General features: G+C 40.4%; 1 protein-coding gene across 1 annotated transcript in view; it reads left to right on the top strand.

Moving 5' to 3' along the window:
• npas3 (neuronal PAS domain protein 3) overlaps positions 1-12,500 on the top strand; it is a gene marked incomplete at its 5' end in the record, with an annotated part of 30,279 nt that overhangs the window by 6,412 nt on the left and 11,367 nt on the right. Inside the window, one exon of the mRNA XM_078282328.1 lies at positions 1,951-2,057. Coding sequence (XP_078138454.1) covers positions 1,951-2,057 — 107 coding nt within the window. The remainder of the gene's footprint in view (positions 1-1,950; positions 2,058-12,500) is intronic.

Raw genomic sequence — 12,500 nt, 5'->3', positions numbered from 1 at the left:
TGTTTTATTTTTGAATTCATGAATGGACAGTCAACTGTTGTAGCGGCTTCATTACACATGTACGTAACGTTAATGAAACATGATTACGTAGCAGATTTCATAATAAAAGTCCCTTAGAAATTTGGATATATTCTGTTATTTCGTTAAATAGTCTTTTTAGAGAAGTTATTTGTACACAGCCAACGTTTGGACCACCAGTGTGTCAGACACAAAGCTCCATTGTACCGACTATTTTCCCATCCATGTTTCATACTTGCTGTTCAATTGCGATCAGCCCAAAAAAACCCTGTCTCCCCTGTCGGAGCTTCTTATTCATGAGGAAATCTGACCCAATCCCTCCTGGTTTAACAGTGAAATATGTCGGTGATGGATCTATCTCCGCCAGCCTCCGTCTTTCTGTCCAGATAAAACAGATAGGCATCAGGATCTCACTCAGGAGTTAACTGGTGGGGTGGGGTGGGGTGGGGGGGGGATATATATCAGAAATAACCCCTTCCTGTTTTAAAAAAAGAGAAGAAAAAAAGAAATGATAGTAGACAGATTGCTTTTTGGGGAAAGGGACACAATGCGAGGCAGATGATATTCAATGCGGAGCGATAGGAGGCGTTTGCGGCGAACAGAGAGACGAGCGCCGGTCCCATTATAGCTCCATTTTGAGGATGAGTTTCTAAGAGAATGAGAAAATGGTAGGATGGGTTTTTCTAAAGAGCAGAGTGTGCTGTTATCTGCCGGGCAGACATTAGTCCCCCCCCCCCCCTCTATCAGAATGATACCAGGGAAATTGTTCTGTCTATCCTGTGGCGAATTTGTCCAAATTAAACCTTTTAAAGCCGATGTCTGTTACCTGTACAATAGACAGACTGGCTTCAATCTCGGCTGTGGAGTCGTGTGGGTCTTTTTTTGTTTTTTTTCCCTGTCTGAATCAGTCACTTTAATCGCCCAGGACTATAAATGCAGAGGGAATTTGTCTTGGTGACGCTGGTGCAGAGACACAATGACAACTTACATATTTCATAGTTTCAACATTTCAGCTTACATGCTGGTTAATATGGTGCAAATGTACAAAAATACAACAACAACAAATACAACAGGACTTCATACAGTGCAAAGGGACAGTACACAATACATAGTTCACTATACATGTCAGTCTTCTATATACAAACATATATAATATCCATCTCAGGTCATGTATTGTTTGTTTATTTGATAATCAAAATGAATGCACAACCATGAGTCATGCATTAATTAAAATATCAAGGATAACATTATATATATAATAAAGTTTCCAAAACTTATTTCCAGTGTTTTCCTCTTTTAAAAGACAAGAAGGCTCAGAGAACCTGTCATTGGCCGAGAGTCGCAGTTCACATCAGATAAATAATTATATAAAAAAAACAGACATATAGTATGGATTACCATTCATGATTACTGATTTGATAATGATAATCGTCTCTATATCAACTGATATATTTGATAGGGTGATTTTTTTTTATTTTTTTTTATATATATATGCCTTTATTCTCATTTTCACATTTTTTCCATATCAGATATTTTACATATTTCATTCATTACATTTTTATTTGAATAGGGACAGATACAGACATAGAATATTTACAAAAAATCTTCTGATGTCACATATAACATTTATAGCGTAAGCATTCATTTTCTGCTTATATCTGCATATATACTGTTTATTCATCATATTCTTAGAATCTTCCGGTGTAGAAATTGTTTCATACGTTGTGTTAAATACATTTGATTCGATTTTATTCCTATTTATGTCCGATTTTTCTTTGCTGCATAAGCAGCCTGATTTCTCCACAGGGAAAATGTAACTTTCACCTGATCTGATCTAATCTGATGCCATGTGTGTGTTTGGGTCATAAGATCAGCAACTACATGCCTTTATCTTGTTGACGGTGTGTGTGTGTGTGTGTGTGTGTGTTGCAGGATCAGTGACTACATGGACCTGACACCAGTAGACATTGTGGGGAAGCGGTGCTACCAGTTCATCCATGCTGAAGACGTGGAGGGAATCAGACACAGTCATCTGGACCGTGAGTACCGCTGATGTTTTATTAAGCAGCTGTGTTGAATAGTCACCTCTGATTGGCCAATGAAGGCATTCTGAGCTCTGTTGTTTCTGCATATCGGAAATCTGCTGGATTGCTTTGTGGCACAAAGGGAGATTGCATCGTTTTGACTTTGCAAGTAATACACAACTTTACTCAAATTCTAGTATTCTGACTGCAGAGTTTCAACTTGTTAGTTTACCCAGTCTGAATCAGATTGGCTGTCATCGGCTCTTATTCTTCTTCTGGCTCTTCAAAACAAATGCATTGTGGGGGGGACAAGGAGCGGGTTTTATGGGAAATGTGGTCTTAATTATGAGAAATACTAAATTCTACATGTAACCTAGTAAAGCTGCACTAGATAACATCACACACTGGCGGCTCCAACTGGCAGCAAGAGGTAAATGTTGGTTATTTAAGGACTACATTACCCAGAAACCCTGTGCAGTGAGGTCAGTAAAGCTGTCTGTGCTGCTTTATACTAAAGGGTATAAAGCATGTAAATCTTGCCTAGTGCAGCTTTAAGTGTGATCCTGGACCAGAGGTGTAAGCTAAGTGGTTGAAATATCAATACACTGTTATATAAGAGAGGATCTCTGTATCCACTGTATCAACAGTACAGTTGCAGTATTTCTAGATTTAACTTTGTGAAAGTTAAAGGCCACTTAGAGAAGCTTTCCTCTCCTGTATCTTTGAAAAGTTTCCTTGCAGCAGAAACTCTACAATCTTATTACCCTTGTCAGGAGGCATAATACACTGCACTACACACACACACACACACACACACACACACACACACACACACACACAGAGGTTTCGTGTCCCTGCTTAGTAGCTGTCCAGATGATTTGCAGCTTGCTGTTTGTTGCTGCAGTCAGATCTTTACTGCGGTGGTAAAACCTGAGGAGGCGTTCAGAGCAGCACAGCGTTTCACTGTGTTGGAGGCAGTGAAAGGCACTTAGGCAGAACGCCAAATAACAAGGACAACAGGCCGGGATTCAAACCACCGACTGCTACAGTCAGCTACAGTCAACTACAGTCAAATATCGTAAAATAGAATCAGCTAAAGTCAACTACAATCAGCTACAGTCAACTACAGCAAGCTACTGTCTGCTATAGTCAAATAGTCTGCTACAGTCAACTACAGTCTGCTACAGTCAACTACAGTCAACTACAGTAAACTACAGTCTGTTACAGTCAACTACAGTCTGCTACAGTCAAATAGTCAGCTACAGTCAACTACAGTCTGCTACAGTCAACTACAGTCTGCTACAGTCAAATAGTCTGCTACAGTCAACTACAGTCAGCTACAGTCAGCTACAGTCAGCTACAGTCAACTACAGTCTGCTACAGTCAACTACAGTCAGCTACAGTCAGCTACAGTCAAATAGTCTGCTACAGTCAACTACGGTCAGCTACAGTCAAATAGTCTGCTACAGTCAACTACAGTCTGCTACAGTCAACTACAGTCTGCTACAGTCAACTACAGTCTGCTACAGTCAACTACAGTCTGCTACAGTCAAATAGTCTGCTACAGTCAACTACAGTCTGCTACAGTCAAATAGTCTGCTACAGTCAACTACAGTCTGCTACAGTCAACTACAGTCTGCTACAGTCAAATAGTCTGCTACAGTCAACTACAGTCTGCTACAGTCAAATAGTCTGCTACAGTCAACTACAGTCTGCTACAGTCAACTACAGTCTGCTACAGTCAACTACAGTCTGCTACAGTCAAATAGTCTGCTACAGTCAACTACAGTCAGCTACAGTCAAATAGTCTGCTACAGTCAACTACAGTCAGCTACAGTCAAATAGTCTGCTACAGTCAACTACAGTCTGCTACAGTCAACTACAGTCTGCTACAGTCAACTACAGTCTGCTACAGTCAACTACAGTCAACTACAGTCTGCTACAGTCAACTACAGTCAACTACAGTATGCTACAGTCTGCTACAGTCAACTACAGTCTGCTACAGTCAACTACAGTCAACTACAGTCAACTACAGTCAGCTACAGTCAACTACAGTCAACTACAGTCTGCTACAGTCAGATAGTCTGCTACAGTCAACTACAGTCAACTACAGCCAACTACAGTCTGCTACAGTCAAATAGTCAGCTACAGTCAACTACAGTCTGCTACAGTCAACTACAGTCTGCTACAGTCAAATAGTCTGCTACAGTCAACTACAGTCAACTAGAGTCTGCTACAGTCTGCTACAGTCAAATAGTCTGCTACAGTCAACTACAGTCAACTAGAGTCTGCAACAGTCTCTTACAGTCAAATAGTCTGCTACAGTCAAATAGTCTGCTACAGTCAACTACAGTCAACTAGAGTCTGCTACAGTCTGCTACAGTCAAATAGTCTGCTACAGTCAACTACAGTCAACTAGAGTCTGCTACAGTCAGATAGTCTGCTACAGTCAACTACAGTCAACTACAGTCTGCTACAGTCAAATAGTCAGCTACAGTCAACTACAGTCTGCTACAGTCAACTACAGTCTGCTACAGTCAAATAGTCTGCTACAGTCAACTACAGTCAACTACAGTCTGCTACAGTCTGCTACAGTCAAATAGTCTGCTACAGTCAACTACAGTCAACTACAGTCTGCTACAGTCAAATAGTCTGCTACAGTCAACTAGAGTCTGCAACAGTCTGCTACAGTCAAATAGTCTGCTACAGTCAACTACAGTCAACTACAGTCTGCTACAGTCAAATAGTCTGCTACAGTCAACTACAGTCAACTAGAGTCTGCTACAGTCTGCTACAGTCAAATAGTCTGCTACAGTCAACTACAGTCAACTACAGTCAACTACAGTCAACTAGAGTCTACAACAGTCTGCTACAGTCAAATAGTCTGCTACAGTCAACTACAGTCAACTAGAGTCTGCTACAGTCTGCTACAGTCAAATAGTCTGCTACAGTCTGCTACAGTCAACTACAGTCAACTACAGTCTGCTACAGTCAGTCAGCTACAGTCAACTACAGTCTGCTACAGTCAACTACAGTCTGCTACAGTCAAATAGTCTGCTACAATCAACTACAGTCAACTAGAGTCTGCTACAGTCAAATAGTCTGCTACAGTCAACTACAGTCAACTAGAGTCTGCTACAGTCAGCTACAGTCAAATAGTCTGCTACAGTCAACTACAGTCAACTACAGTCTGCTACAGTCAAATAGTCAGCTACAGTCAACTACAGTCTGCTACAGTCAACTACAGTCAACTACAGTCTGCTACAGTCAACTACAGTCAACTACAGTCTGCTACAGTCAAATAGTCAGCTACAGTCAACTACAGTCAGCTACAGTCAACTACAGTCAGCTACAGTCAGCTACAGTCAACTACAGTCTGCTACAGTCAGCTACAGTCTGCTACAGTCAACTACAGTCTGCTACAGTCAACTAGTCAGCTACAGTCTGCTACAGTCAACTACAGTCAACTACAGTCTGCTACAGTCAGCTACAGACAGCTGCAGTCAAATAGTAATTTAAAGTCATCTACAGTCAAATAGCTAGTCAGCTACAGTCCACTAGTCAGAATAAACTAGTCAACTACAGTCAAATAGAGTCAACCAGTCAACTACAGTCAACTACAGTTAGCTACAGTCAATAGAATAAACTAGTCAGCTATAGTCAAATAGTGAACCACAGTCAGCTACACTCTGTTGATTTGTACAAAATGACTTTTATCTCCATGACAAAGTTTCATATTGCCCAGGTCAGTACGGAGCAGTGAAGTGTCTCAGTCCTGCTGTCCTGCTGAGTCTGATTTCTCAAAAACACAAGAAACTGGAACAATTTTAAGATCTGTCATCATTACTCTAATGTAGCCAAACAAGAGTCTTAAACAGTAGTGAAGGCAAGAGTGTGTGCAAGTATTCTCGTAGATTATTTGGGTGGTTGTGTGTGTGTGTGTGTGTGTGTGTGTGGGTGTGTGTGTTTGTGTGTGTGTGTGTGATGTCATATATATAGAGAGTTTGTCTGGCGAAGACTTGAGGAAAGATTGAGGAGGATGAAATACACTTTTGCTTGCACAAATTCTGTTTGGCAATCCTCTCAGGAAATACCCACATATCCCCTGTTGGTAACTGTGAATTTTAACCGAAAAATTTCAGCTAAACAACAATTTACCTGCCTGCCATCCTGCTTGATGAATGTGAGCAAATCTCCTTGAGCTCCGCGGCCGACAGCAGCCATCACCACTATCATAAAACATGACAAAAACTAAAATATGTCACACACTTCACCGGATAAAAAATGCTGCATATTCCCTTGATAAAGCTCCCCGAAAACTTTTTCAATTACCTTTTTCCAAAGTTCCTGAGCTCTGAACATCCAGAGTGGCAATCAGGAAGTGACTGTACGGCGGCCCGGCGGGGTCAGACGGAGCGAGGGAGAGGGAGGGGGGGTTCAGGGTGTGTAAAACAAAAAAAAAGGGAAATGTGAAAGGAGATTATTCCTCTCTGTCTGCTGTCTGGATGAGAGGTCAGGAGGCGAGCCGGCAGCCAGAGGTATAAATGACTTGGTTTTAGTCGGCCGTAGTCTAATACAGCACCTCCGTCACCTCGGCCGCTCCTTTTATTCTTCCTCTTTCAAAATTAATTTCTTCTCTGAAAGGGGGGCTTTCAGAAATGGATGGCTACGGGGCGTCGGAGGTGCTCCGCGGCTTTTTTTTTTTTCATCCGCCTAGTCGAATGGAGAACGGTGAGATTGTTCTGAAATCTTCCTTTCTTTGGGGCGGTAATTCGGTGGCTTATGAACTCGCAGAGGATTCTGTGAAACCTGATTTCCAGGGCAGAAGTCTAATGATTCTCAACTTTTTTTCACAGCCGTGGTGAACTTCTCCGCCTGATCGCACCGTAACTAATATGGTTTTTGCTCTGCACAAGTCACTGTGCTGGACCTGGGTTTGGGTTTAGTTTTCAGCACCCATTTGGTTTTTAAATTGAAATTTCGAACACTCACATGTTCCTCAGTAGAGCTACAGGATGGTCAAGATCTGCCAGTTCCACATCAGATTTTCTTCCATGCCACATCAACACCTTCTAATTTTCCTGGCTGGACCTGAATGTGACATGAGATCTGCCTGTTCACATTCGACACACTTCTATCATTTTATCTGATTATCTCAACACCACATGACCAATCAGCTCTCTATCTGTTCAGTTTCCATCAGTGCTGCTCTTCTACCACTGGACCAAGGTTTGGAAAATCAGCAGGTTGGTTCTGTCTAAACAGGAAATGAGCTCTCCAGTGCCTCCATGTTGTTTGATTGGTCCAATAATGGAGGGTTTGCCTCTTTTTCTGCTGATTGGCCATAAAGAAGTTAAAGTTATATGCCTTTTTATGAGAAGCCACGCCCCCCTTTGGCCAATTGGTGTGACAAATTAATCAGAATCAGAATCAGAATCAGAAATACTTTATTGATCCCCGAGGGGAAATTGGGTTACATTGCAGTTGCTCACATTCTAGAAGAGAATTATATATATATAAGCATAGAGAAATTATAAGAAAAATAGAAATAAGAAAATAAGAAATATGTAAAATATGTGCATTATACTACAATATATAACAATAATAATATAGAAATAAGAGAAATAAGAAATATGTACAAATATGTGCATCATACTATAATATATACAACAGTGTAAATAAGTAAAAAATTATTGCACAGTTGAATTATTGCACAAAATTGTTATCAGAATCAGTATTGCAGTTCAAAATATAAATTATACATTATGGGGTTATTAAGCAGTCAGACAGACAGACAGTCAGACAGTCAGACAGACAGACAGTCAGACAGTCAGACAGACAGACAGTCAGACAGACAGACAGACAGACAGACAGACAGACAGTCAGACAGACAGACAGACAGACAGACAGTCAGACAGACAGACAGACAGACAGTCAGACAGTCAGACAGTCAGACAGACAGTCAGACAGACAGACAGACAGTCAGACAGACAGACAGTCAGACAGTCAGACAGACAGACAGACAGACAGTCAGACAGACAGACAGACAGACAGACAGTCAGACAGTCAGACAGACAGACAGACAGACAGTCAGACAGACAGACAGACAGACAGACAGTCAGACAGACAGACAGACAGTCAGACAGACAGTCAGACAGTCAGACAGACAGTCAGACAGACAGTCAGACAGACAGACAGTCAGACAGACAGTCAGACAGACAGACAGACAGACAGGTGGAGGTTACTATAGCAACAGCAGAACCATAGCAACCAGTGTCAACATCAACAACAAACATGGCGGACCTACTGTCATCTATTTGTAGTTAGCGCTTGTATTTCTTCCGTTTCCCATTGCTGCAGTGTTTTGTTGTTGTTTTCTGTTATTTCTGTTCAGGCTTTTTCGGGCCTTTTCGCACTGTAGAGTGAGAGAAACCTGTTAAAAATCTGCAATTTCAAAAATATGTGAACGTCAATCAGGAAATAGTCTTTGTTTTCCTCTCCTGAAACAACGATTTTTATAGTTTCTTGTGTTTTTTTTGTCCAGCAACAACAAGAACAGAAGTTTTCAGGTAAGAAATGAAGCCTTCTTCCTGAAAAACAGACTCTGCAGATTGTTCTGCAGAACAACAGAAGTTGCAGGTCTGGTTTTGGGGATTTATATCCAGCTCCCTCTCTCCTCCCCCGCCGCTGCAGCCGGCGGATGGTTAGGGAATCGATCAAGGTGTATTTTAGAGGGATAGCCTGCTCTCTCAACAGGGATCTAAATTTTAAAGGGCTTCTTTTTAAGTGGAGGACGAGGTGTGATCCCTCTCTGTGAAGAGGCGTCACTCTGTAAGTCTCTATCATTACCTGCTGACAGCCGGTCTTAACTCAGGTCAGATCTCAAAGTCAATCTGTCCTCGTTTCCACTCCGAGACGAGAGAGAGAGAGAGAGAGAGAGAGAGAGAGAGAGAGAGAGAGAGAGAGAGAGAGAGAGAGATTCGTCTTTTCACAAAAAAAGGGAGGGAATGGGAAAGAGTGATTTGCAGAGGGAGAAAGTACAGAGGAGAGAATACAAAGAGACGGGGAAAGAAGAAGAGGGTTCACTCATGTTTTTACAAATAGGAGGAGAGAGAGGAGGAAAGACTGCAAAAAGGAAAGGATAGGAGCAGAGAAAAGAGTTACTCTCAGAAAGAGAAGATAGAGATAGGGCGCTCGTCTTTTCACAAAGAAAGAGGGGAAGAAGAGAGAGAGAATAGAGACGATATTGATCTTTTCACAAAGAAAGGGAGGTAAAGGGAGAGAGACTTGCAAAGGGAGAGAAAGGAGAGGAAAGAAGAGAGGGTACTCGTCTTTTTACAAATAGAGGAGGAGAGAAGAGAGAGAGAGAGATTAGAGGAGACAAGAGGAGAAGAGTTCACTCGTCTTTTTACAAAGAGAGGAAGAGAGAAAAAGGAAAGAATACAAGAAAGGATACTTATCTTGTCACAGAGTAGAGAGGATTGTAAGAGAAAAGGATAGAAGAGAGGATTCTTGTCTTTTCAGAAGATGAAGGGAGAGAGGAGGAGAAAGAGAGAGAATGGAAAGGATAGAGGAGGGAGAAATTATCATCTTAGTAAGTGTAAGTAAGAGAGAGAAGAAGAATGGAGCAGACGATACTCATCTTTTTACAAAGCGAGGGAGAGAAGAAAAAGAGGAGAGAGAGGAAATAAGAGAGAAGGGTGGAAGCAGAGGTGTGACCAAGTCAACTTTGAGTCCCAAGTCAGTCTCAAGTCTAGTCTCAAGTCTAAATGTAGATTACCAAGTCAAGTCCAAGTCAAGTCCAAGTCAAGTCCAAGTCATTAATGTCAAGTCTCAAGTCTAAATGTAGAACAGCAAGTCAAGTCAGAACAAATCAAGAGTCCAGTATCAATTTAATATCTTAAAGAAAACTAAATATCTAGGACTTTTCAATGCAATATGGTTTTAATAGGATAAAAACTTGGTAAGAGCATCATGAGTTTGAGTTCAACTTTGTGTACTTATCTAGATAGTGAAATGAATGAATTTGGTCGGTTATGATTCCAAATTTCTGATTTTAAATTCATTCAAATAAAACTCAGGAATTTATGTGAAAAAAAAATAGAATTTCTGAGATTAAAGTCAGAAATTTGCGAAAAAAACTAAAACATGGCATCAAGTTTACTTATCGAGAAATTGAAATTAATGGCATTAGTAGGTTATGATTCAGAAATTCTGATTTTTTTCCCGCACATTTCTGATTGTTTTTTTTTTTTCACAAATTTCTGACTTTAATCTCAGAAATTGTGAATTTAAAGTCAGAAATTTGAGAGAAAAAACTTCCACTTCGCCATGTTTTATCAAGTTTTTTCTCACAAATTTCGAACAAGATTTTTTTTCTCTAGAATATTCCCCCCGGCTGCGGTAAAAAAAAAAAAAGTTTCACCTACAGTGGCCTTGATACGCCGTCGTAGGAGAGAAGAGAAGAGAGTGATTTTTTGAGAGAAAGGACGAGGTAGAGGAGAGGACACTCGTCTTTTTTTACAAAGAGAGAGGAGAGAGAGAGACATTCACAGAGAGGATGGAGGAGAGGATGTACTCATCTTTTTACAAAGAGAGGAGGAGAGATTTTCCACTCTGATTCTCAGAGTGAAGAGGGAGAAGAGAGATTTGTATTCTCACAAAGGAAGAACGAGGAAGTTAGAGAGAGAGAGAGAGAGAGAGAGGGAAAGAAGAGATATTCACCTTTTTACAGAGAAAAGGAGAGAGACAGATTGAGAGAGGAGATAGAGGAGTGTTAATCAGAAATAACAGAGAAACAGAGATGGAGTGAGAGGAAAAAGAGAGAGGGAGAGAGAGAGAGAGAGAGAGAGACTTTCAGACCATGAGAGAGTGTGTTGCCAAAAGAGAGAGGCGGTCGAGAGACATGCAGTGAAAGGAGGAGAGAGAGAGAGAGAGAGAGAGAGAGAGAGAGAGAGACATACACACACAACTAAAAGCTCGGTGGATTTAAGCCTGCAGGCGTTTTAGCAGAGCCGTCTCCCCAGACTAACACTGCCTTTAATGAATCCACACACACTTAAAGGCATTTTTTTTTTATCTGTCTGCAGACAAAACACACACACACACACATACACACACACACACACACACACACACACACACAAATGTGAAAGTATCCACACAGACTGAAAAAAAAGAAAGCCTTTTGGGACGAACACGACTCTGGACGTGAAAACATGAACAACCTCAATGATGTGAGATATAACGTTACACACACACACACACACACACACACACACACACACATGCATACACCACCGACTGTAGAAAATAATGGACAAAATAACAAACGTCACTACTGTCGCAGGAAGTTTCTGGAAGACGCCTTGGTGTTTTTTTTGAGCCAGAGTTTGACAGAAGAGTAAAAAGGTGGAGCAGTTTGTCGGAGAGAAACAAATTACTGTTTTCATTTTCTGTACCGATTCTCCATCCTGTTAGAAAATCCCCTTCGTCATCCTGGCCTTGTAACTTAGATATTTACCCCAAATTTTGTAAGCAGATTTTTTTTTAACGGTTTGTTCAGGTTAACTGAGCTGACTCTTCTCAAGCTACAACTCAGAGTGTTTTGGAGTAGAGACTAGGGCTAAAGACAAGACAGTTTACTGTGTCACAGTAACCAAATCCACCTTATCACACTATTCACTTTTACTGAGAACGTTACTGAATGGATCTACAGCCACACCACAACAAGCTGACTCAGCTGCTCTCTGCTTCTAGCTGCTTGCTACAGATTTACACTTTATTAACTAACACACAGTTCTACAGATTTACACTTTATTAACTAACACACAGTTCTACAGATTTACACTTTATTAACTAACACAGTTCTACAGATTTACACTTTATTAACTAACACACAGTTCTACAGATTTACACTTTATTAACTAACACACAGTTCTACAGATTTACACTTTATTAACTAACACACAGTTCTACAGATTTACACTTTATTAACTAACACACAGTTCTACAGATTTACACTTTATTAACTAACACAGTTCTACAGATTTACACTTTATTAACTAACACACAGTTCTACAGATTTACACTTTATTAACTAACACAGTTCTACAGATTTACACTTTATTAACTAACACACAGTTCTACAGATTTACACTTTATTAACTAACACACAGTTCTACAGATTTACACTTTATTAACTAACACACAGTTCTACAGATTTACACTTTATTAACTAACACAGTTCTACAGATTTACACTTTATTAACTAACACACAGTTCAACATGTTCCTCCATGATGGAGTCAGATGTGGCTGCTGGAACTGAGCAAATATCTTCCTAATAAATCAATTATTTAAAAAAAAAAAAAAACATCATCATGAGGGGAGACGTTAAAAGAAATTAAATTTGCTCTGGTGTAGAAAAAAAACTTAACGACTTTATATTTGTGGTTTA

The sequence above is a fragment of the Centroberyx gerrardi genome, unplaced genomic scaffold, assembly GCF_048128805.1.
Source record: "Centroberyx gerrardi isolate f3 unplaced genomic scaffold, fCenGer3.hap1.cur.20231027 Scaffold_76, whole genome shotgun sequence".
In the NCBI taxonomy this organism is placed as follows: Eukaryota; Metazoa; Chordata; class Actinopteri; order Beryciformes; family Berycidae; genus Centroberyx; species Centroberyx gerrardi.
This window is presented reverse-complemented; position numbering and strand designations above follow the sequence as displayed.